The sequence below is a fragment of the Sebastes umbrosus genome, chromosome 13 (assembly GCF_015220745.1).
Source record: "Sebastes umbrosus isolate fSebUmb1 chromosome 13, fSebUmb1.pri, whole genome shotgun sequence".
NCBI lineage: Eukaryota > Metazoa > Chordata > Actinopteri > Perciformes > Sebastidae > Sebastes > Sebastes umbrosus.
This window is the reverse complement of record NC_051281.1, coordinates 20,517,022-20,542,216: the sequence shown is the minus strand read 5'-3', so window position 1 is coordinate 20,542,216 and position 25,195 is coordinate 20,517,022. Positions and strand designations below refer to the sequence as shown.

The window sequence follows — 25,195 nt, the reverse complement described above, 5'->3', positions numbered from 1 at the left end:
GAGTTTCTACATCCGGACTAGCAGCTATCCACTGGGGCTGCCCCTGAGTTCAGTCGTTGACAGGTGCCATAAACAAATAAGGGACACTGTAGTCTCAGGGGTGTGCAGTTCAAACCAAATTACAGATACAATCAATTCAAAATACTCTCCTCTGTTTTTCTAAAGAATATGTTCCTGTTTTAGAGGAGAATATGAGGTTATAAGGAATGCGGTGTCACCTATGGTCCCTCAAATGAATGCAGTATATACTGTATATACGTATGTATCTTTGTGTCCGTCTTCTCTCAGCCTCCCCCCCAGAGCCATCTGAGCCAGGGAGACAGCTCATATTTTATCATGACAAGGCGAAATCCATGCAATTCAGAGCCACTTCACAGGCCAGAATGCATTACGCAGAATAATGAATGGACTGGACAAGCACACAAGGCCGAGACGCAGGAAGGAGAGATGATCAGATTTTGTCATTGGCCCACAATATGCTCTTGGTCACTGACATGTTTATGTTAAACATGTTATATGGCTTTACACATAGAATTATACACTACATACTCTTCACTTGAGAGGGACACAATACAAACAGTGAAACCCACAACCAAAATAAGTCCCCCGAGAACATTTTTCTAGCTCAGGGGCAAGCTAAGTAATATATATCAATCTTTTGTAAACAAAACAAACTCAGCTCAAGGTCCACTTACCGGCTTGTTCTGGGGCTTTTGGCCGTAACATGCAGTCCTCCTGAGCAGGTTGATTTTACTCAGTTGCCTTGGACTTTAAGTACATCTCTAGGACTTCTCCATGTTGACTTAATTCTTGACTTTGGAAACAACAGTTGACGAAACATAATAAACCCAAGGTCCACTTACTCTGCTTGACGTGCCTTGACTTGCATGATATGGGACCTTTAATGTTGCTCAGTGTCTCATAGCTGTGTCAGGCAAGTGTTTGCTAACACATTAACTTCAGTTAGCCGTTGTGTTTACGGTTTGTTGCGAAGCCCTCAAGAGGCCAACAAAAAAGATCAATTAATGCAGATTAAGGGCCCCATAATTCATAGCATCGCCCCTGTGAGTTAGTGATGTGTCGGTCACGAACGAGCCAGCTCAAAGAGCCGGCTCTTTTAAGTGAACGATAGGAGCCGGCTCCCGTCTGAGAGCTGTTTTTTTTTTTTTTTCAAGGCAGAATGATAGGACGATCTTCTCCGCGCCACGGGCACTCCATGCACTGACTGTGACTGATGGTGTAAAAATGCATACATGCATTACTGCATGTAAAATTACGGTATTCTGGAAATTATAAGGATTAGTATAATTATATTGAATAATTAAAGTGATATATGTGAACACATACTAATCATAGGTCAAAACAGCGTTAAATTTGACTGAATTATAAAAGGCAGAAGTGGTAAAAACGAAGAGCAGTTTGGGAGCCGAAAGAGCCGGCTCTTCTTGGTGAGCTGAGCCAAATGATCTGGCTCACTAAAAAGACCCGGAATTCCCATCACTAATGCAGATTTAAGGGGCCCATAATTCATAGCATCGCCCTTGTGAATCATACCAGATGTCATCAAACTTACTACATCACGGAGTGTCCCCTCGCAGGTGTATTTAGCAGCTCTGACATCCTAATTCACGCCTTTTAGATGATGAAGATGAACCGGGCCGCTCTGATGAGTCGTGATGTCCCTGCTGGAGCTGCCTGTGTGTCATCTCTGACGTTACCGGCCCGCCTACATCGCCCTCTGTCTCCCACCGGTGACACACACACACACATACACACACACACTGTCAGGCAGTGAAGAGCCCGCATCCGCTGCTCCTAACGCGGGTCCTCAGTGGCATGGAGTCCGGAGCAGAGCACTGACCATCCAGGAACCATGCCTACTGTCCTCGGTGGCAAAGGGGAACTTTCCATTGTCTGTTTTCTACTCAGATGCGCATATTCTCAGGTGAGAGAGGGTGCTGCTTGAGTGAATCTTTAAAATATTGTTCTTGCATTGTATGTTTAAAGTCACTAAATTGAGTACCTGCATGTTATTTGTAAAGATTACTGAATACTGGAATACAATAAGAGGATTAATTCCTGCAGAGTGGTGCATTTTGTCTTCATAAAGATTCAGTTTTGCAGATTAAAAGTGTTTTCAGATTTTACTTAAAGAACATTCACACCTCTGCCAAGCCTATTGTACATCATCCTCTTTTTTTTTACTTCTTAATTGTATATGGCATCAGGATTTAATCTGCATTAAAAAAACACATAGTAGTATGACACTGATTGGGAGATCATGGGAGACATGATTTTTGGAGAAAACCTAATTGTGTTGGAATATTGGGGATTTGTTAAAGGATGGGGTGTGAAGAAAAGAGAACTGGACTCATGACTAGAAAGTTATGGCCATAAAAAATGCATCATGTTGCTGTAGCGATGTGAAATTTTGTCTTCATAAAGATTCAGTTTTGCAGATTAAAAGTGTTTTCAGATTTTACGTAAAGGTGCTCAACATAGATGGAAGTGCTGAATAGAAGCTGAAAATGAGCATAACTTCAGTAATTGCTGATACTTTAAGAATGTAACAGGTGGTTACTAGCCTTACATGCTGCTTGTTGCAGGTGTTTTGATGGGTTGTGGTTTGTTTGGCCCCCCAGGGGAGTTCACTCATCAGGGTATTGCACCAGAGCTGTAGCCTGTGGTGCTATAGTAGGTATATGGACCTGTGAAACACATTGCACTTCATAATATCCACACTAATGGACGTGTAAGTGTAAACTGAGGAAGCGCGCCAGTTTTTTTTTTGCTGGTGCACCCGCCACAGGGAGGTAAAATACTGTCTGTGTTTATGTTTTTCATTTAGTGCCTACGGCCCCATAGCTGCCTTGTGGCTGTAATGATTTGAACAGTTTTCACACACACTGTTTTCCATCCGCAGGCTTAGAGTACAGACACTCAGACACTGACCTTAGTGAGTCATGCATGCAAGAAGAGACAGTTTCACACACGTACGCTGCACTACACACACATTTTCTTTTTACTGTGCATGCTTATGCTTCACAGATGGCACAGAAGACACGAGCGAAAGAAACAAGCAAATCCCCAAAATGAAATGGAATATAATGTATAAAAGAAATGTTGTCTATAGCCAAGTAGAAAGACAGTATCAGTGTTCAGCAGATGAGGTCCACGTAGAAAATTCAGAACCATGAAAACGACAACCAAAACCAAACCTGACAAATGTAATGGGTGTGAATGCTATTATGAATGAGGAACTAAAGGACAAAACTCACAGTCAGAGTGAAACACACTCCCACGTAAATACAAAAGCACCTATGCACACAGTAATGTAGAGTATGTGTTCTTTATCTTAATGCTTGAGCAACATGGTTTCTTGGCCTCTGTGCCAACGAGGTGAATTTGAATTGTGAAAACGGGGAGAAACGTGGGGGGAGGGAGAGCGGGGTTGCCTAACACGCATGGAAACAGAAAGTTGCTTGCAACAGAATCTACATCCGTCTGATCATCTGCAGCTGTGATTTCTAAGATGTGAGTCATCAACAAGCTTTCAACGTCCTCTCAACTCTCACAATGACTGTGCGAGTGTGTGTGTGAGACTGTAAGGTTTAGAGTTGAGTGTGACACAGAGTTGTGAATGTTGCAGCAAAAAAGGCGGGAAGCAGAGTGCAGAAGGTGATTTTCTTTTGTTTGTGTATGTATGTTATCGTTGTGAAGGAGACCGAAAAGTTCACATTTTGAGCAATGAAATGAATGAGTATATAAGCTGTGTGTGTGTGTGTGTGTGTGTGTGTGTGCGTGTGTGCACGGCTATATTTGCTGTTGAACTTGCGTAAGTCTGAATTTGAGATGAGACACACTCTTTAGATGCTCAAATATAGTTTGTGTGCAACAACAGCTCTTTCTCCATGTGCTCGTCTAGTTGATAGCTGGACTGTTGTTCTGAAGTGTCACAAAACTCCCTCTGGTCACCTGTCAATCTTAACTTCCTGTGACTTTCTCCTCATTTAGCATCACCTCCTTTCTTCTGTTTGCATAGGTAACAAGAAGCCAACACAACAGTTTTGCCAAAGATATTCTGGAGGTAAGGAATTACTTCTTTCTTTTTTTTATTCCTTGACTTTGTTTTCATTATTGAAAGTAATAGTGGTAACCGTAGCGGTAACTGACTTTGAACGTGTGCAATAATTCAGATTCATCCCTCGTTAAATGTACTGAGTCATATTATTGGTGATATTTTCTGCTTTTTAAAGAATTATATCTTTTTCTTGAGCCATTTGAAACAGTCATTATTAGACCAGTTGTTGCTTTGAAGAAGAAACACCAGCAGCGTATAAGACTTGAAGTAACTCACAATTAAAGGGACAGTGTGTAGGATTTGTGGCGTACCCCTCCGCTCACTCCTTCCTTTCCAAGACTGCGGTAATGTGAGCCATCGAGTGCTAAAACCACGGTAACGCTGTTTGCCTCCCTCAGAGGCCATCCTTACCATAATAACAGTACTTTAGGAGCAACAGAAGTCAGAGGGCGGTTGTCGTTACCACGGTTACTGCGGCTCATGTTACAGCAGTTTCACAAGCGTGTCGTAGAACAACGGTGGCCTTCAGGTAACGTAAAAACATGAAAGGCGCTCTCTAGAGCCAGTGTTTGGTTTGTCCGTTCTGGGCTACTGTAGAAACATGGCAGTGCAACATGGCGAACTCCGTGAAGAGGACCTGCTCCCTATGTAGATATGAAGGACTCATTCTAAGCTAACGAAAACACAACGATTCTTAGTTTCAGGTGATTAAAAACTAATGAAAACATATTTATGAACATTATATATTCCATTTCTGCTAATAGATCCCCCGAAATGTTCCACACTGTTCCTTTAATTAGTCTGTTGATTATTTTTCTAGTTATTCAATTAGTCGTTTCAATTATAAAATGTCAGAAAATAGTGACAAATGTCTGGATCTTCAATGTAAAATAATATAAAACACAGACAAGCTGCAAATCGTAACATTTGAGATGCTGGAATCAGAGTATTTATCTTGTTTATAGTGCTATACAACAGAGAAAAGCAGCAAATCCTCACACTGGAGAAGCGGGAACCTGAGAATGTTTGGAGGTTTGCCTGACTTAGTTGCAGTAGATACATTTTCTGTTGATCGACTAATCAATTTATCAAGGTTTCGAGGTGTCAAGGTGGCCCTGAGGTTTCTACCTATTTTTGCTGTTATGCTGGAGGTTTTATAAGGCGGAGGATCACTGCTCCATGTGTCCTGTCACCAGTGTGGGACAGATAGGAGGAGAATAGAGATACAGAACAGGTTGGAGAAGGGTGGGAGGAAGATAGCAACACATAAGGCTCCACCTGGGAGACCTTGTTGTTGTTGGAGGAGGAGAGGGGTGAGGGCTGTGTCCTTGGCGACTGAGGGAGGAGAGATAATGAAGTGAAAGGATGAGCCGAGAGAGGAAACACTTGTCCTCCAGGGTTTACTGGAGAGGGTGACAAGAGTGAAGCGGAGGAAAGAAAACCTGCCAGGTTCATAAAAAGGTGTCATCTCATGAGTGTATTTTAGATTTGAATGAATGAATCATGAAAACATTCCTTCTAGCAGACTCCCATTAAAGAAATTATTTGACATTTTGGGAAATATTTGCTTTCTTGCCGAGAGTTAGATGAGAAGAACGATACCACTCTCTCGTCTGTGCACTAAATACGAAGCTACAGCCACTAGCTGGATAACTTGAAACAGGGGGAACATCTGTCTGCATACTAGTGCTTATAAACTCACTAATTAAGGTGTTATATTACATGTTTTAAAATGAGTACAAAAACTGTAGTGTAAAAAAATGACGTGTTGTTTTACAGAGGGGTTAAGTGCAAGACTATTTCATGGCTTTTGCCTAGCTAAGCTACACTAACCGGCAACCGGCCTGTAGCTTAATATTTAGGGTACAGACATGAGAGTGGTATCGATGTAAGCGTATTTTCCAAAATGTCCAACTATTCCTTTTGACCTTAACAACTCTAGTTGAGTTTGGTGTCTGTTACCACACATCCTGATCCGCTACGCCTGTCCCAAATACTATTTTTTGTGTTTCAAAGCTTCTGTGATAAATATTCGAATTCGTATTCAAAGCTTTGGGACAGCGCCCGCTGCCACACTACTGTACACACGCACCTCTATACATAACAAACAGCCATATCCGTGTGAGAATAACTAATAATAATTAATGTTGAATATGAATAATCTGGTATTATTCCTTATTTCATGGGCTATTTTGGGATTTATATATTATTATTACATGAATACTGATTTGGAGGTCGATTACAATGGCAACAGTCGAAGCTTCGAAGCATTGGGGTCAGCCCTATGATCCGCTCTCACACACATAACACACACAAATCCTCAGACTTCCGAGCTGATAAAACATGACCTTTTCCAGAGCTTGCTCACTGCTTCTGCTAGTGCCGTCCCCCACCCAGTGACCGGCACACACATTGGTACATTACACACTGAACCTCCCCATGCTCACGATCATGCTAACATGGTAAATGAATGGTACAAAATCAGACCATTTTGGCAGCATCCACGAGGTCTGGTTTGTCTGAGTGTGACTGCGGGCAATCTAATCAGCAGAGATTATAATCAGGGCTGGAGCAAAGACAGTGTGCTGTGGATGCAAAGCTCTCTCCATGTGGCTGGTTTCCTCTGGAGTACCGTGCAGAGTGAACAAATAAGAAATGGGGTCAATTTTCACAATAGTCCAGGTGTATAATCATAATCATATGTAATCATCACCTCAATCTTCCCTCAGGGTGAGCAGGGTTGTCACTGAGCTGTGAGCATGCACAACATGTATGTGAAATATGAAATAATTACCCTTTGAGTAATTTGTAATTTATCATGTTTTAGTAAGTACTGTTTTGTTAACTCAAAAGCACTCAGAACATTCACACCTCTGCCAAGCCTATTGTACATCATCCTTTTTTTTTACTTCTTAATTTTATATCGCATCAGGATTTAATCTGTATTCAAAAACACATAGTAATATGACACTGATTGGGAGATCATGGCAGACATGATTTTGGAGAATTGTGTTGGAATATTGGGGATTTGTTAAAGGATGGGGTGTGAAGAAAAGAGAACTGGACTCATGACTAGAAAGTTATGGCCATAAAAATGTATCATAATGCTGTAGCGAGGTGAAATACCGTCACTTTTGCAAGGTGGGTAGGCGTTCCCGTAAAAACTAAATTTGAATGTAACAATGCCTTCAAGAGTTGGATACGGTTACAGCTAACAATAATTTTCATAATCAATTATGTATTGTTTATTTTATTGATGATTCACTAATCTTTTAGTCTGTAAAATGACACATGCAGGATGACAACCGCTCAACCTGTCTGAATTTTTGCTATGTTGCTGGAAGAATCAATGGGTCCAAAAGATGATAGAAAAGATATCCACACACTTCTATCCATCTATGCAGTATTCCACTTTATCATAAATATATAAAGTAGAATAATGCATAGATCTAAGTGTGCGGATATCTTTTCTATCACCAGTCTATAAAATTACAAAAATAATGTCCATCGCAAGTTAACTGAGCATGAACTGGTGTCTTCGAATTTCATATTTTTCCTAAATGTATTCAATTAACTTTGATAAGAAATTAAGAAAAGCAAGAAAATCTGTTCAGCATTTTTCTTTAATAAGTGAGGAAAATGACTAATCACTCACCAAATCTGTCTACCAAATTTTTCTGTAAAAGATAATTTACACTGCGTTCCAATTCCCATACTACTTAGTGTGCCAGAAATAGATTTAGTATCTCCCAAATCATAGTATATCAAATGCAGTATGCCAAAAATGCCAGGATGTCCTACTGCGTCTGGTCGCATTTTGCAGCATGCAAGCCAGCATGCTTTTCTGCCTATTCTGACCAACAATCCTCTACACAAAGGATATATGAGCAAGAGGGTCAAAGGTCAAGGCGCAATGTTATGATGAAGTGGTCTGTCCAAATTGTATGCAGACTGCATGCAGGGCAGCTGCAGTACATACTAAAAGTAAAAAGAAAAAATATGCGATTTAGAACGTAGGTGGTTATTTCAGCACTATCAGTGACCTGTAGAATATAATCCCCTGTTCAGTCCTGATTGGACCTCTTTTCGACCATTATAATAGCCGATATACTGTTTGTCAAAGCATTGATTCAACAAAGGACCTGACTGAAAGTTGACTGTGCAGATACTGTATCAGTGTCTCCTGCGGCTGCTCAGGGTTGATGGATTTGGATTTCTTCCCGAAAATATTCAATCAGCTGAATTCTGCAAAGTGATAAATAACTTTCACCTCTACTGTGTGTTCTTTAGTTGGCCTTACAGCTGTACTGATGATTACTTTTCGTGGCACGAGCCACCTGACCACCTCAGCTGGCGTGTAGTGGAGAAAACCCAGCAAAAGCAGACACAAGTGATAGTGCTGAAATAACCATGGCTACGTTCCAAATCGCATACTTTTTCTTTCTTTTAGTACGTACTGCAGCTGCCCTTACAAAGTACGTACTGTTGCATGCAGTCTGCATACAATTGGGAGCCACCTGACGTTGTTTTTATGTTCATTTCCCCGGAGACACCTTACATGCAGCAAGTGTTTTGATGAGCTGTCTTGTGTTCTGGTTCACTGACTGCACACCTTTGAGATAACCCAGGCTGGTGATACTCAGACCGGTGCTCTTGGAATGCAAAATCATGCCTTTTTAAAAAGGTTTATTTGATCATAATTTCAGCCCATACTGTGTTATTGGTTCACAAACAAAACAAATGGAGCCAGGGTCTTTAGTTTGCTCACTGAGTGAACACAGCCATAAACTAATTCACTTTCCAAAAGAAAAAAAGAGTTGTGAAACATACAAAATAGATACAAAATATGGCAGATACTTGAAATACCTGGAAAAAGATACAGCTGGAGATCAATCAAACAGAAACAAAATGATTGCACAGAAATCTTGACGTAGCTGCAAAGTGCACACTCCCACACCAACCACGTAACACACATCTCTCAGCCTACAACCAACACTAGACAATCACTAATATACTGTATGTATTAATATACCCAGTCACACTCCCCCTGGTGGGCAGGAACAGTGCTGATAACAAGAGTCAGCTGTCAAAGGAGGCTCTCCGCACTGTGTGTGTGTACATAGGAGAGATAAGTTGGTCTTAAATGAAAGAAAAATTACAGATTTAGGACGTATGTGAATAACATCAATCACAGTGGCATGTCACAAATTCACCTTTGACCCCCACTTCTGTTGCACAGGACATGACTCAGTCCTGGCCATCCCAGCAAGCCTTAGGGGGTGACCAGGCCCAACGAATCCTCTACAACTCTAAGGTATGTGTATGTTATTTATATTTCTGTGTTGTTTAACATGATAATTAAAGGGGAACTTCACCGATTTTGCATATTAAAGTCTGTTTACAGGTCTTGGGGAGTACTACAAGTATGTATGAAAAAGAGTTGTATAAAGCATCGTTTCCACATAGCTCTGTGTCCGTATGCGTATCAACCGGAAGTTCGTTCGTTCCTATTGGAACCTCCGTGATCTCTGACGTGTTTGCCAAACTCCTCCTTATGTTTTTTTTTTTTGGTCCTTAATTTGCCTCGAGTCTGTTCAAAGCCACTATATTATGCACTCTATGTTATACAGCTAGCATGCTACCAATGTCAGCTAAATGTGCTGTCAAACTTTTTTCACTTAGAATAAATGTAACGTTAGAAATTTGACTCGTCTAACGACTGGACGTCGAAAAACAGCACAGTAATTCAACGAAATAAAATCACTGTTTTATATCCATGTAGTAACATCTCTCCCATATCTTTGGTGGTGTCTCTATTCATCCGTAAAGAGATGCATTAAATTGCGTTGAACACTAGGGGGAGTAATCCGTATACTATACGGATTTACGGACACAACACAAATCTGTGTGGAAACGAGGCCTAAAGCATTTTGCAGCTCTGATGCATTGCCTCAAGTGATGTCACTTGAGGCTATATTGGTTGAGGCTGAAGACTACAAGTATGAACATTTTAAAAATCTGTAGGTGTGGAGTCAAAAAGACGTGATCTTACCAGACCTCCGTAGCCCTCTCCTCATCTCTGTTTGAGGCTAGCAGCTCTGGATACATTTGCCGTTACTACATTAACACACCCGAATTTGCGAAGCAAACTGTCTGCAATCAAGTTGCATTGTGGGTAATGTAGGCGGCAGGTTTTGACAAGGAAGAAGAATGCGTGGAATGAAAAGGATGATATCTCTGGTTCTGCTGCAACGATTTTTATCCTTTCTTTTTTATTAAACTGTCCATCGTGAGTCCGACAATGTTATACAGTAGTGCAATGCTAAATGTGGAGTGCTCTTTAAGCCGTGTAAATAGAGATTTGTGCTCACTATCTTTTGTTCTCCCTCTTTCCAAGGAAGCAAAACTACCGACTGCACAACAAAGACAAAGTATGTGTTCACTGACTGATAAGTTTGTCTGATATATGCAATAATTTATAATTGGCTCTCGGTTAATATATGGTCTGTTGCCTGGTTTTGAATATGGTTTCTCTCTCTCTCTGTCTCTGTGAGGTCGGGGGGATGTTCAGCTGCGAATGACCCGTCACCCTGGCGTGGCACCTCACAAATCGTAAGTGGGTAATGAGGAAACATGATCCACTGAAGGTCCTCAAACACAGACAATATAATATATCACACACACAATTTATGTTTTCTTCTCAACAACTTTTGTAAAATTAGATACAGATCATGGACATCGTCGTCTGTACAGCCACAGGGAAAAGCTATAATGAGAGTGAAGGGAAAAAGACACATAGGGTCAGTCCACACAGTGTTTCAGGCTACATAGCAAAGGTCAGGTCAAAGGTCAGTCAACATTCCTGAAAGCTGTCAGTTGAGACCGATGTGCTCCCGTTTGTTACCTCTTTACATCCTCTTTTTACTGTGAAACACATGTTCAGCGTTGCAAGCCAACTGCATGTTCCACATTATCGCACAGCCTTTGTTATGTAACACTTTCAAAACATTTGGAGCATTTTGTTTTCACAAATTGACTGAACATAAATGTGTTTAGTTGCATGTTTTAACCAGACAAAAACAATAGATCATTATCAGAATGAAGGATGGATCAGAATCTTACACCAGATATTTGAATAAATTGTAGTTTAATTTCAAAATTAAACCAATCTTCATCGGTTATTGTTATGTTAGAGGTCATCTTAATACCTTAGATACAATACAATGTTAGCCTTTGAGAATTGAAACCTACTGTAACTGGTGTGCAAGTTTTATCTGATATGCAAATCATGTTCTACCATATCTTAACTATGGGTTAGGTGTTTAAATGTAACTGTAGCGCCTCCACAACATATAAAGGTCAGATGAGGTGGTTTGGCACTCAGCTTTAAAAAGGAATGTTGAAGAACCAGGTTGCAGGAGTAGTGCAAAATAAAGTGACATTTATTAACAAAAAGTATACTGAAACAAAGGTCAAAAATGAATCCCGGCACTCCACATTTAGCATTGCACAATTTCAATTAAACTTAATTAAACTGAGGAAAGAGAACACCAAACAAAAGAAAGCTGCAGCCCATCCCTGCTAAGAGAGCATACTATAATTAAGCAAACCTGTTTTCACTCTCTTTGATTGAGCTGCTGATAACTAAGTACTGTTTTGGAGGCTGACAAAGTTGTTGTTTTTTCAATCAAATTCATATTTGTTATTTTTAGTGTGTTTAATATTGATGAAATTAACATCTTGACTTAAAAGTGTTAAAAAATATGGATGCACCTATCTGATACGATGGATTTGTCTCAGCGCCAGAACTGTCCTTTAATTTAATGTGTCAGGAATCGGCCATGATGTGACGGATCCACATAAAATACAGTTTCTTCGTCAATATCAGTAGAAAATTGGCATCATGTTACCTAACATAAAATGATACGCAATGAATTCCACAGAGTGATTTATGCAGATTTTAAATTTGTTCAAAAGAGAGCACTGGTATCGGATCGATATTCGACATTGGCAGATACCTGGAAAAAAATAAAGTTGGATCTGTGCATCTATATTGAAAACCCTAGCGATTAAATATACGACACTGCGTCATTTTTCTCACTGTGTGTTTTTTTGCTTACAGTATGCTTGCTGATGACCTGAAGCTGAGCAGTGATGATGATGACAATCAGATGGTAAGTGACTCTTAGAGTGCTTTGAGGATTTCTATATTGTTAATCATTTCTTTATTATTAATGGTTAATAATAATAATAATAATAACATTAGTATTCTCTTTTAGTTATATAAAAAAGTTGATTTTATAAATGTGGATGATGCACAAAGACTGAGCTGGCTGTTCACATATGAAACGTTTAAAATATCCAGTTACTCGGAGAAAGCCTGAGAAATGAGGAAAACATCTGGATAAACTGCAGGCTTGTGGAAGTTATTTACTGCATAAATATGTTTTGTTTTGCAAGTATACTCATAATGTTGTAAATGAATTATTACTAGAAGATGCATGTTTTGTAAGATTGCAGTGTCTTCTAATCCCACGTGGGATGGGCCAGATGTTTGGCATGACACGGACATAATAATAGAAACTAAGTAGTTCGACCTAAGCTGGACATGTCTTTGTGTTGTTGTACATGCTTGAGGAGGCAGGCGGCGTTAAGTAAGTAAAGCAGAGATTATGATTGGATTGTTTGGCAGCTCCTGCTGAAGGATGCCTGTTTTTCTGGTAGTGTTTAATAGCGTGCACGCACACACACCCATACGCAGTTTGGCACAGCTGTCGCTCAATTAAGAACTGTTTCTGTACTTGCTACTGAGGATATTAAGACATCGGAGGTGACACATCGAGTGTAGCGAGCTGTTCACACGCTGCTGCTGCTGTGGATAATAAGTGTCTGCTTTTTGTTTTGTGTTCCCTGAAGGCAACTCATGAGTCAGCTTCCTGGGATGGACACAGGTACTCTATTACAAATATCATGTGTGCATATTGTGGATATGAGCTTTGTTGTGTTTGTCTGTAAACACAAGTTCAATTGTGTGACTAACAACAGTATCTGTCTGTGTGTGTGTGTGTGTGCTCCACTGTGTACGTACGCTGACCTCCTCTATGATGTTTGTGTGTGTGTGTCAACTGACAGCCTGTCAGCACAGCGAGCGCACACACATGGCAGGCGAGTGAGACATTCCAGCTCGGACTCTTCGGGCTCTGACTCCTCCGCCGAGTCGGGTGGCAGCAGCAGCAGCCTCCACTCCCGGAGCCCCAGCCGGAGCCCAGACGTTCACCCGGATCCTGCGTCGCCTGCCAACGCGCAGCCGGCGTGCAACAGCAAAGAGGTACCAACGCTGAGCCACAGCCTCTTCTTCTTCTTCTTCTTCTGCTCTCTTTCTGTCCATGTCGGTCTCTTCCTCTGGTTGTGAGCCCTCGGGTGAATTCTCAGCAGGGAGTGGTGGCTTCGGGGCAGTTGACGGCAGGTGTGGGGAGGGACAGAGGAATGAGGAATGCATGTGAGTTGGAGAGGAGGAGGAGGAGGAGGAGGAGGGGTAGAGGTAGCTTTTGGGAATTAGTGCCTGGGTGTCATGTCAACAGGCCCAGTCTTAAATAGGAAAGCCCTCGGGAGGTGGAAGTAATCAAGACTCGAGTTCATGTTGACACCTACAACTAGAGTTACCTTTGCTTTCAGTGCACACAGAAAATGTGGACTACTTACATATCATTATCTTAGATAAATACTGAATGGGTGACTTAGTGCTGAGGTGCTGGTAGGTATGATGGACTTTTGGAGGTGTGGGGCATTGTGGGGGTTGAGACGTGTGCTATGTGGGGAATGAAGGGGAAACCTGCTCCTCTTTTATGAATGGAAGGCCCTGTAACACATAGTGGACTGTATTACTAAACATGCACTACATTGGGCCCCTATAGAGAGGGAGGGAATGGAGTGTGTGTTTGGGGGTGGTGGTGGAGTGGTGGTGTTGGTGGCTGGTGCTCACCATGTGTTTTTCATTTACGTGGACTGTTTAAATGTCTCTCAAGGAAGAGATGGGGGTTGGAGTTATGGAAGCAGCGAATCCAGAGTTCCAGGTAGCGAGAGAAAGAGGGAGGGACAGAAAAGAAGGAGGGAGGGCAGTCGAGACGGTACAAGAGATGCAGTGTCTTTTCTGGAAAGAGGGCGAGGGATGTGGGGAGAGTAGGGGAGGGGGTCACTGTTTGACTTGAGGAGTAGAGGTTTAATTTAGTTCCTGGTCAGCGACGAGAGAGAAACGAGAACGCGCGCGAGAGAGAGAGAGAGAGAGAGAGAGAGAAAGAAGTTTGCTCTCCAGCCGTGAGTAATCTCTTAGTTTTTCATTTTGTTTTTGCTTTCGCTTGTGTTCGTCTCATTTTTTGGTTACCAAGCCAGTTGTTAAGCAAACATCAAGTGAGTCATTTGGCATAATTGGATGGGGGTTGAGCTACTGTAAGCACAGATGTGGACTGTGGGACCAGTGTGGGCTATTGGAAGTAGGTTATAATGTCAGTTGGAATTTTTAGTGAACCAACACTTTTTTAGACATGAGTCATAAAGCAGATTTGTGTTTTTTGGAGTTTGAATTGTTTTAATAGCAGCTGGGTCGGTGATATGTTCTGTGGCAATGTGAGAATGTTGTGGTATGTGACGTGTGTCATTGGTCACATGGTTAAATGTGGTTAAATGGCTCTGCTTGCACCTTGTTATCTGTGAACTAGTACAGAAAAAGACATGTGTAAAGTGGTGGAATGTAACTGTAGTTCAGTACAATTTTGAGGTACTTGCACTTTACTTGAGTATTTGCTTTTTCTGCTACTTCACACTTCTACTTCACAACTTTTATATTTATATTTAAGAGCTTAAGTTAGTCTACTTGTTAAGGTTTTTCAACTTTCAAATGATCACCTTTTAAATGACACTTACTGTATGTTCCCTGCAGAAATGTCCTTCTTATCACGTCATTTTAGTCTATAATTGAGTCTTATTTTCTTTAAAAAATCTACTTGCTCAGTAAGTATATTTTGGCCTGTTTTCAATGCAAACCATTTGTTTCAAGTATTTCCTAATATCAAGTAAAGAAAGACACCTTATACTTTCTTATATTTTCTTTTATTCAAGATATACTGTAGTTCTTTTGACAGGTTTCTTTGAATTAAAAACAGACTCATACTAGGAACCAATTACAGCCATAATTGTGTTAATAACATTGGGGCTTTTGAAATGTTAGAGACTGAACTCCTTAACAGTATAATAAAATTATCTGCTTTTCAGCCAGTTGCAGTAATAAAAAGCTACGTACACATGAATACATCTCTTATAATAGTCCAATAATATAATCTATATATAATTATGAAATGGAACTTTCTTCTGTACTATAACTTTGGATACTTTAAGTAAGTTTTGTTGAAAATACTTGATTTTTAAGAAAAGATTACATTTATACTTATCTAGTTTATGATTAATATTTGTATCTCTCTTCTCCTGTGCTTTCTTAAGACTGATCACCCCTCTGCGGCCCAGTGGCAGCTGGATAAATGGCTGAAGAAGTCCCGGAAAAAATCTGCCAGCAGTGACCAGGATCCCTCCCAGAGCATTCCAGGACGCCTTCCCTCTCCCCACACCCAAAGAGCCCCATCTCCAGCCAGGTCCTGGGACAGCACTCAGGAATACAGCCCTAGCCAAAGCCCTATCCCCAGCCCACAGTTCAATTACAGCCACACCAACAGCCCCCTACCTAGCCCTGGTTACAGCTACTGCCCTAGCCCCAGCCCGTTTGCCAGCACATGCCCAAGTCCCGGCCCTAGCCCAGGGCACAGCCCGATCCTCAGTCCGGTTCCTAGTGTTTGCCCCAGTCCGTGTGGGAGCCCGAGAGCCAGCCGCAGCCCTAGCCCTATACCTAGAGACCCTCCGAAAAGCCCCAGTCCTGGTCTACCTGCTCCTTCCAGGGTTCGGCACCTCCCTGAGGTACACAGAACACAACCTAGCCTAACAACCAATCCCCACAGGACAAAAAATAGGTCATGGATTACCCCATTGCCTAACACAGACACCAAGAGCAAGCCTACAAACAGCACTCATCTTCAGCCAACTCATCAGCACAGGCCCAAGACTCGACCCACACAGGACCACGACCAAAGCAAACCCAAGGCTTCTGCTGTTTTAAACTCTAACCAGAGTCAAGGCCACAAATCTAGACCCAAGCCTAACTTTCATCCAAGTTTTAAACAGCCCTCTGAGGCTCCCAAAGCCAAACACACATCACATTTTGAGCAAAGTAGCAGATCCAACCACAGGCCCAGGCCTCCGTTTCAATCTAGCTCACAACACACCACCTTAACAGCAAAGCACTTAGCTCCCACTAGTCGTGAAACCAACTCTGGGGATAGTTCTCATTCCCAATCTACCTGTAAAGCTGCTACTAATCCTGTTACTGGGTTGAACTCTAGATCAAACCCCAGTCTAAAACCTAGGGCCAAGTCTTCGGAGGCTACAGCCCCGACTCCTGTGCATGTTAACCATACAAAACCGACACAGAAGAAACCCCAGTCCAAGGAGCAGGAGGTGGAACACAGAGAAAATCGTCTGACCCAAGCTGAGGGGAGAAAACACGAGAGAAAAGAGGACAGACATCGGGAAAAACCACAAGGGAGACAGGAGAGAAAGGAAGACAGGAGGCTGGCGGAGGAGCAGCTACTGAGACGTCCCTGGATCCAGAGTTCGGCAGAAGAAGAGGAGGAAGAGGAGGAGGAGGAGGAGGAGGAGGAGGGAGTGATAGAGAAGCAGAGGAGAAGAGAAGAGACAGCAAGAAGGGAGAACAGGAGAAGGAGAGAGCAGCAACATAGACACGAATGGAAAACAGACCAAGCCAAACAGAGACCGCCTACCAACACCGAGCGACACCGCCTTCAAGACGACTCACACCACCAGGGGAGGACAAAAAAGGGAGGGAGAAGTGAGGAGGAGAGAGACTTACCGCGAGACCCATCACCTCCCCCATCACGTTCCCCACGTCCTCACTGGCCATATTCCTCCGCCTCCTCCTCTTCAAATTCAGATTCAGAGTCTGGATATCAGGCTCCGGTCACCAAAGTTCCAGCGGACTCTACCTCGCACAAGAGACTCCCCAGGAGAGGGCAACAAGGCCCGGGCAGGCCTCACGCCAACAGGCCCAAGGTGGTGCACCCCGTAGGACCCACCTCAGGTAATCCCACTGAGGGGCAGCAGAGTGAGGGGAAGCAAAAACTCTTCACCCTGGTCCCGTTCGGGCGGGCCGAAAAAGCTACAGCGCCTTCCCAGCGAGGGCTTCGAAATCTGGTGGTGCAGATTAACCTCTGTCTTCTCAAAAGGGTCCCGGACAGCACTACTAGTTCCACTGTTAAAAAACCCTCCCCTTCTTCTCCTTCTTCTTCTTCTTCTTCATCAACCAAGGACAAGCAAAGAGAAGCAATGAAACACCTGTATGTCCCTGAGACTGTGACGAAAGACAGCAAAAGGAAACGCAAGGTAGACAACATATACTGTATATATATATTTACTTATCTGTGCATGTTTTCATGCATGAATATTAGGGCTGTCAATTGATTGAAATATTGAATCCCGATTAATCGCATGATTGCACATGATTAATCACAAATTAATCGCACATTTATTTTATCTGTTCAAAATGTACCTTAAAAGGAGATTTGTATTTAATTAGTATTTAATACTCTTGCTTTATGCAAATGTATGTATATATTTATTATTGGAAATCAATTAACAACACAAAACAATGACAAATATTGTCCAGAAACCCTCACAGGTACTGCATTTAGCATAAAAAATATGCTCAAATCATAACATGGCAAACTGCAGCCCAACAGGCAACAACAACTGTCAGTGTGTCAGTGTGCTGACTTGACTATGACTTGCCCCAAACTGCATGTGATTATCATAAAGTGGGCATGTCTGTAAAGGGGAGACTCGTGGGTACCCATAGAACCCATTTTCATTCACATATCTTGAGGTCAGAGGTCAAGGGACCCCTTTGAAAATGGCCATGACAGTTTTTCCTCACCAAAATTTAGCGCAAGTTTGGAGCGTTATTTTGCCTTCTTTTCAACAAGTCAGTATGACACAGTTGGTACCGATGGATTCCTTAGGTTTTGTAGTTTCATATGATACCAGTATCTTCACTCTAACTTTAAAACTGAGTCTGTTACAACCTCTCAAAAAATCGGTTGCATTAATCCGTTATAAAATTAGTGGGATTTAAATGAATTTGCGTTAACGCGTTATTATCGTGTTAACTTTGACAGCCCTAAATATATTATATTATATTATATTATATCATATTATATCATACCAACATATATATCTCTTTCCCTTTGTTTCATATGATACCAGTATCTTCACTCTATAGCTTTAAAATCGCAACTTGCGTTAATGCGGTAAAGAAATAAGTGGCGTTAAAACAATTTTTTCGTTCATGCGTTATTATCATGTTAACTTTGACAGCCCCATTGAATATGTAAGCACTGATACAGGCTCGTTCTTTAAAAGCATGTGTGTTTGTGTGTGGCCAGTTGGAGAATGGCGTGTCGCACAGAGAAAGCAAGAGGAGTATTCCTCATGCGAATGACCTCTCGGACCACACAGAGTCATCATCTCACACAGCTGAGCGCAACTTTGTGACTGAGACCACACACAACGGGTAAACAACCACCACTTTGTCTCACGTGTGCAAACAAACATTCTGCATGCACAAATACAATAAGTGTATTAGCTGTATATTTACATTGTGTGTTTGTTAATGTACATAATGTGGGTGTGTGCACTTGCAGGTACTTGGAGGAGTACTTGGACAGCAAGAGGCCGTTGTCTCCTCTGTCCCCACTGTCCGACAGCCCAGAGTCCACCAAGCCTCCCCCGAAAACAAAGACATCAGAGCAGCATCACGTCCACAAGAGCAGAGACAAGAATAGAGATTCTGCTATAAAGGTGATACATTGAAGTACTTGTTTATCATTCCGACACCGTTCCTCACAGCCTTATTGGTTTATTTCACCTCTTTTTCTTCACCTGTGCACTACACAGCCCAAAATGGAGGTGGAATGTGTGAAAGTGTCAAGACAGCCCCAACCACAACCATCCGAGTCCTGGGGCCCTGCAGGACACAGGGGGACCGTGCCAAACAATGAAACGTGAGCGTCACATCATAGCCCACTCTGCTTTATGTTTGTTAGACTCACCAGACATCTATGTGTTGTGACTTACTGGTGACATAAAACACCGCGACTGCATTTCACTTATTTAATTTTCTGTCCGTCTTAGTCCGCATCACGCTGAGTACTACTTACATGAAGCTAAAAGGATGAAGCACCGGGCCGACGCAATGGTGAGTCCAAAAGATATATTCATACGCACGCTTTTTGCATCTTCTTGAGACAAGAAGTCTCTTATTGTAGGTTTATTTTTTAAATGGTAAAAGGCAATTTTTGTTATGTTGGTGCAGGGCACTAAATAAATGATAACACCTAGAATTCTTGAGCTATGTGGTATGTTTCCAGAGCAAAAGTGGTTGAACACGAATATATTCCCTGCCGCAGAAACTCAGAGAGCTAAGGGGAAACAACTAATGAGTAAAAATATATGCATTCAAAGTGCTCCAAAATTGTCTCATATTTGTTTATTGCTGGCTAGCAAGCCAGACAATGGTACATCTACGTATCACCTGGGTTTTGTTTAGAGTTACAAAAACATGCAAAATTGTTTCTTGATCTCAGCACTCTGCACGTTACTGAGTGATTCGGTCACATAGTGTTCCTAACGATGGGTTGCATCTCTAAATAATATTTGGTGACCTCACAGATATCTGCTGCCTCCTAAAAAATAGAAATATTTCCCCAGGGAGAAACCAAAGTTTAAATCTAATATTTCCACTATGCCATCCATTAGCTAAGCTTGGATTATTATTTAAGATATAAACAGGATAATGGCACGATGAAGACCTGAACACAAGTTATACAGAGCCTTCGCTCTCTGCTAAACAGCCTCGTCCTGCATTAGAAAAGTAAGCAGTTAAAACAACCAAAGAGCTGATAGAACAATGGCCAAGCGTCAGGGAGAAGAAAACACAGAATTTGTCAATAAAGAAGCCTATTAAGTATGTAAAAAATACCCAATACAGAGAATTATATTAAAAGTCCCTAAAAATAACAGGAAAACTCAACTCTGATGCAATATTCACAGGAAATAATCTGCTCAAATTTTGTTCATTAAAGGTTGTTTTACACAAACTTCCTGCAGTTATTGCGTTCACTATTTGAGTTAATTGTACAGTTTATCAGTTGTTCTTTACTGTTATTGTTATGCACTGAATATAATATGACATATCCTTAAAATATGTAATTAGTCAGGGGTCGTCAGTTTACTCAATGATAGAAAAGGGGTCCTTGAAGGAAAAAGTTTGGGAACCACTGGACTAGCTGGTCTGGCATGACTGAAGCGGACATGAATGAAGGAGTGGAGCCACACAGTTGTTAGAAGGGGATAAATCTTTCTACTGCACAGACTTGAAGACCTTCTCAGCTAATTCCTGCTTGTTTTAGACACTTATGGTTACAATATCAAAGTATTCCCTTAATATTTACTCCCATCTTTACCTATGTTGGATGTCTTATTTCCAGGTGGACAAGCTGGGGAAGGCTGTGAACTACGTTGACGCTGCTCTCTCCTTCATGGAATGCGGGAAAGCAATGGAGGAAGGGCCACTAGAGGACAAGTCTCCTTACACCATGTACTCAGAGACAGTGGAGCTAATCAGGTGAATTGCACATTCATGCAAAAACAGATACAGACACATATGCATGCAATGCAGCTCCATTGTTAACAGTTCTGTGTCTTAAGGTACGCAATGAGGCTGAAGAGCCACTCCGGCCCTGGGGCGAGACAGGAAGACAAACAGCTGGCGGTTCTGTGGTGCGTAAATGTCATTTCCTCTGTTTACGCTACATCTATCATCACCGGCGAAGGACCTGCATTTTGAGGATGATTTGTGGATTCCGTCTGAGTGTCTCTATGACTTGTGTTGTCCGCAGTTTCCGATGCCTTGCCCTCCTTTACTGGCAAATGTTTCGTTTAAAGAAGGACCATGCACTAAAATACTCCAAAGTTCTGCTGGACTACTTTAAGGTATATCTAAAAAGTCTAATGTGGCATTTACATAAAGACATTTACACAGAGGAATTTCTGTTAAACATTTGGGTTTGGCGTCATTACAGAGTTCTCCCAAAGTGCCTTCTACACCACCCTCTTGGAGTGACTCTGGGAAGTAGGTGGATAATAACTTTATATTACTGTTTTAATTAATTTGCTTTCATTCCAGCCACTTATTGATCACCACCACTCTGTTGTACATGTGCTTTCACTCCCAGGGGTACAGGAGCACCCCCTTCTTCACTCTCACCCAATGCCAAACACCTCGGTCGGGGTTCACACGGGGGCAGCGCCTTCCCCACTCTCATAAGCATTCCCCAGCGTATCCACCAGATGGCAGCAAACCACCTGAACATCACCAACAGTGTCCTGTACAGCTACGACTACTGGGAGGTGGCAGACAACCTCGCAAAGGAGAATAAAGGTATAGAAGCTCCTCTGAGCCTATAGGGTGACCAGATCCCAACAAACCAAATGTGGGACAAAGAGTATGTTTGTGTGGGACAATGTGGGACACGTTACCAAGGCTGAGAGGTAGTGTACAGTTTTGATATAATGTCTATCTAACTTAAATAATAAACATTTCTATTCCACCCCTTATCTTGTAACATCTCTGCTGTGCCCGAATGCATCTATAGATCGGCACATCTCTTTTTGAGCCGCACGTTTCTTGTGAGACTCACATGAACTGTGTTGCTTCATGTCGCTTGTAAAGTGGGACACCTGGTCACCCTATCTGAGCCACACAGATTTACATGAAAATAAGCCACATTATGTCAAATGAATCTGTTTAAACACTCATGAAAACATATGTTTTAAGAGCAGTGTGTCCATCTTTCATTCCAGAGTTCTTCAACTACTTGAATACGTTGTCTGGGCCGTTGACTCTTCACAGTAGCATCGCTCACGCTGTCCAATACACCAGACAGGCTCTCCAGTGGATACGCATTAGTGCCAAACTTAACTAACAAGGAGAGGATTTACTGTGACCTGCCCACTGGATCCCCAGGCCTCACTTAGAGGAGACAAAACTCTGGATCTCTATGCAGGACAGTGCTGATATACTGAGCTGGCTGGAGTTGGATGAAACCCCATGGAGTGTGATCATCCTCATAGGATGCTGGGGGTGCTCACTGTGTGCAAAGCCTTCTGAAGGATGAACTACACGCACCTTCTTCCTCATCATTGGATTAATCTGAAGAGTCGTGTGTGTGTGTGCTATAGATTTGAAGTCTCTAAGCATTTGCCAAATGTTCCACGGTGACAGAAACAGGACTCTTTTGCAGTACAGTTGTGCAATTTCACGTGTGAAGCCTTTTTTTTTATCTGTTTCTCTCGGGCCAAAACAGGAGAAGATGCAAAAAAAAAAGACCAATCCATCATATACCACTTTCTCCAAAGTAGGAAACGTGTCTGCATCTTTCTCTAATGAAAGTTTTAATGACTCTTCTTTTTAAATCTCTGATGTTTTTCACTTTTATGTGTTTTTACTGTGCAATATTTGATGGATTCTGTTTTTAGAAAAGAAAAAAAGGAACAAAAACCAGAGAAAGAAAATTGTTGGTGAGTCTCGTTGCCAACATTCAAGGTCCCTTTTTATGCAAAATGGATTTGTGTCCCTGTTTTGAGTGTGGGGGTTATGTAATTTAATGAATAATAGTGTTGAAGTTTATTGTCTCGGGTCTGGTTCTTACGGCATGAGTGGCACAGGTAACACAGCACAGAGGTGATAATCTATCCATCCATTATCTGTAACCGCTTATCCGATTCAGGGTCGCGGGGGGGGGCTGGAGCCGATCCCAGCTGACATCGGGCGAAGGCGGGGTACACCCTGGACAGGTCGCCAGACTATCACAGGGCTGACACATAGAGACAGACAACCATTCAACCTCACATTCACACCTACAGACAATTTAGAATCAACGATTAACCTGCATGTCTGCATGTCAAGAGCCCCAAGCTGGGTTTGAACCTACGACCCTCTAACTATAGAGGTGATAATTTGGTTATTTTCCACATTTTAACTGAAGGATTACGAAGGTCATCTGTGGGTCAGGATAATAATCAAATCATCAGCCTCTCAGAATCCGGGTGTTTTACCCTGTGAAAGCGTTAGTATGACAATCAAACCGGAATGGCTGTTTTACTTTCATTCATTTTTTAAGTTATTTGAATCGCTCAACAAATAAAAGATGCGGGCACGGATTCTTTGAACATCTTACAGATACAGGCACACTGTTTGATACTGTGACTTTTGCATATTTTTTTGGTGATAATTTATGAACAAGGACGCCCCAAATACACATCCCATGTCCTCTTGTGCCTGCAGCAAAACCTGGTCCCTACATGCACAACACACTTTCTTTCCAAAACAATGCATTTGTCTTGAAAAAGGAAGAGGATCCTATAGGTTATTTCTCTCTTATTTCTCTCTTCATTCACTGACACACACAAACACACTATGTGAGTGACTGTGTGTGAGTCACTTATTAGTAGGTCCAGTTGTGCAGAGATGATCATCCATCAATCACTCCACTGACTCTCCATCACTGCAACTATATACTTCCATAGAAGTCGCGCATGGTAACTTCAGCATCCGACGTCTGGTACCATAGCAACAGAGAACAACCAATAAGGGGGCTCTTCAGGACACGACAAGCTTTGGGTCAGAGCATCCTGCTGTTTCTGAGTCTGTGAATTTGGGGCTTGTTGCAAACTTATCCAAATTTCTTTACCTGGACTTTGCTCTATACTTTATTCCACTGTCACTTAAAGGTGACAATTATTTTTGAGGTCAAGTAAATAAATCAATCTTCTTTTTTTTCAATATTATATTTATAGTTTTTTTTGTTCATTTTGAAACAACAGAACATTCACAAACGTCCCCAATAATAACATTCTTGGTACAAAGAAACGTAATAAACCTAATATTAATATAAAATAAGCCAGTATAGATACAGGAAAAACATATAATATACAATAAATAGATATATAAGTAAAAAGAATATACACAAGTAAAAGAAATAAAATGTAAAACAATAAAATAAAATAAAATCTATTTATATATACATATATATCTCCATACCCATTGTTGCCTTAATTGATATAGAAAAACAAATAGATCAATTAATCCAAAACAAATCAGGCACTGATATACAAAAATGCAAGAGACAAAAAAAGACTCTGCTCTGGCTCAGTGACCTTATTTCACTCCATGGTGATTTAATTAATTCATTGAGCTCCTGACTTAAAACACAAATGTGCTATTTGTATGATGTTTTTCAGCCTGTACATGTTTATTATTATAGTCTGTGTGAGGATGTATATGGTTATTATTATAGTCTGTGTGAGGATGTACATGGTTATTATTATAGTCTGTGTGAGGATGTACATGGTTATTATTATAGTCTGTGTGAGGATGTACATGGTTATTATTATAGTCTGTGTGAGGATGCACATGGTTATTATTATAGTCTGTGTGAGGATGTACATGGTTATTATTATAGTCTGTGAGAGGATGTACATGGTTATTATTATAGTCTGTGAGAGGATGTACATGGTTATTATTATAGTCTGTGTGAGGATGTACATGGTTATTATTATAGTCTGTGAGAGGATGTACATGGTTATTATTATAGTCTGTGTGAGGATGTACATGGTTATTATTATAGTCTGTGTGAGGATGTACATGGTTATTATTATAGTCTGTGTGAGGATCACCATGTTCACAGCAGCCTGCCGTGACGCGTTCAGTCCGCACGTGCCTCTGCGTCACGGCCGTTAGTGCCGGTGTAACCGGGCCGTCTGAGGACAACAGAGTAGAGAGCCAGACAAACACCAACTAGACGAGGCTTTAGACCGACTGTCTGCCGCAGGAGAGCAGGCGGTGTGGGCGCCCTGTGAACACAACAGCGTCCTGGTTTA

At 41.6% G+C, this 25,195-nt stretch overlaps 1 protein-coding gene across 1 annotated transcript; it reads left to right on the top strand.

Annotated features, from left to right (window-relative positions):
• Positions 1-1,770: 1,770 nt before the first annotated feature.
• On the top strand, positions 1,771-22,938 carry aff3 (AF4/FMR2 family, member 3). Its single transcript, XM_037790910.1, has 19 exons — positions 1,771-1,945; positions 4,043-4,087; positions 9,321-9,395; positions 10,479-10,512; positions 10,636-10,693; positions 12,204-12,255; positions 12,998-13,032; positions 13,214-13,409; positions 15,575-17,581; positions 18,640-18,767; positions 18,898-19,054; positions 19,151-19,257; positions 19,388-19,451; positions 20,743-20,879; positions 20,963-21,034; positions 21,154-21,247; positions 21,337-21,386; positions 21,490-21,695; positions 22,118-22,938. Exons 1-19 carry the CDS (start codon positions 1,874-1,876, stop codon positions 22,237-22,239), a joined length of 3,711 nt encoding a protein of 1,236 aa, XP_037646838.1. The 5' UTR covers positions 1,771-1,873; the 3' UTR covers positions 22,240-22,938.
• Positions 22,939-25,195: the final 2,257 nt, after the last annotated feature.

What these genes read in the sequence shown, in the direction of transcription:
- aff3 (XM_037790910.1), top strand. Translation starts at nt 1,874, where the DNA reads ATGCCTACTGTCCTCGGTGGCAAAGGGGAACTTTCCATTGTCTGTTTT. An exon ending in ACCGTGCCAAACAATGAAAC is followed by an intron (nt 19,258 to 19,387) that starts GTGAGCGTCACA and finishes TGTCCGTCTTAG; the next exon opens with TCCGCATCACGCTGAGTACT. An exon ending in AGCACCGGGCCGACGCAATG is followed by an intron (nt 19,452 to 20,742) that starts GTGAGTCCAAAA and finishes TCTTATTTCCAG; the next exon opens with GTGGACAAGCTGGGGAAGGC.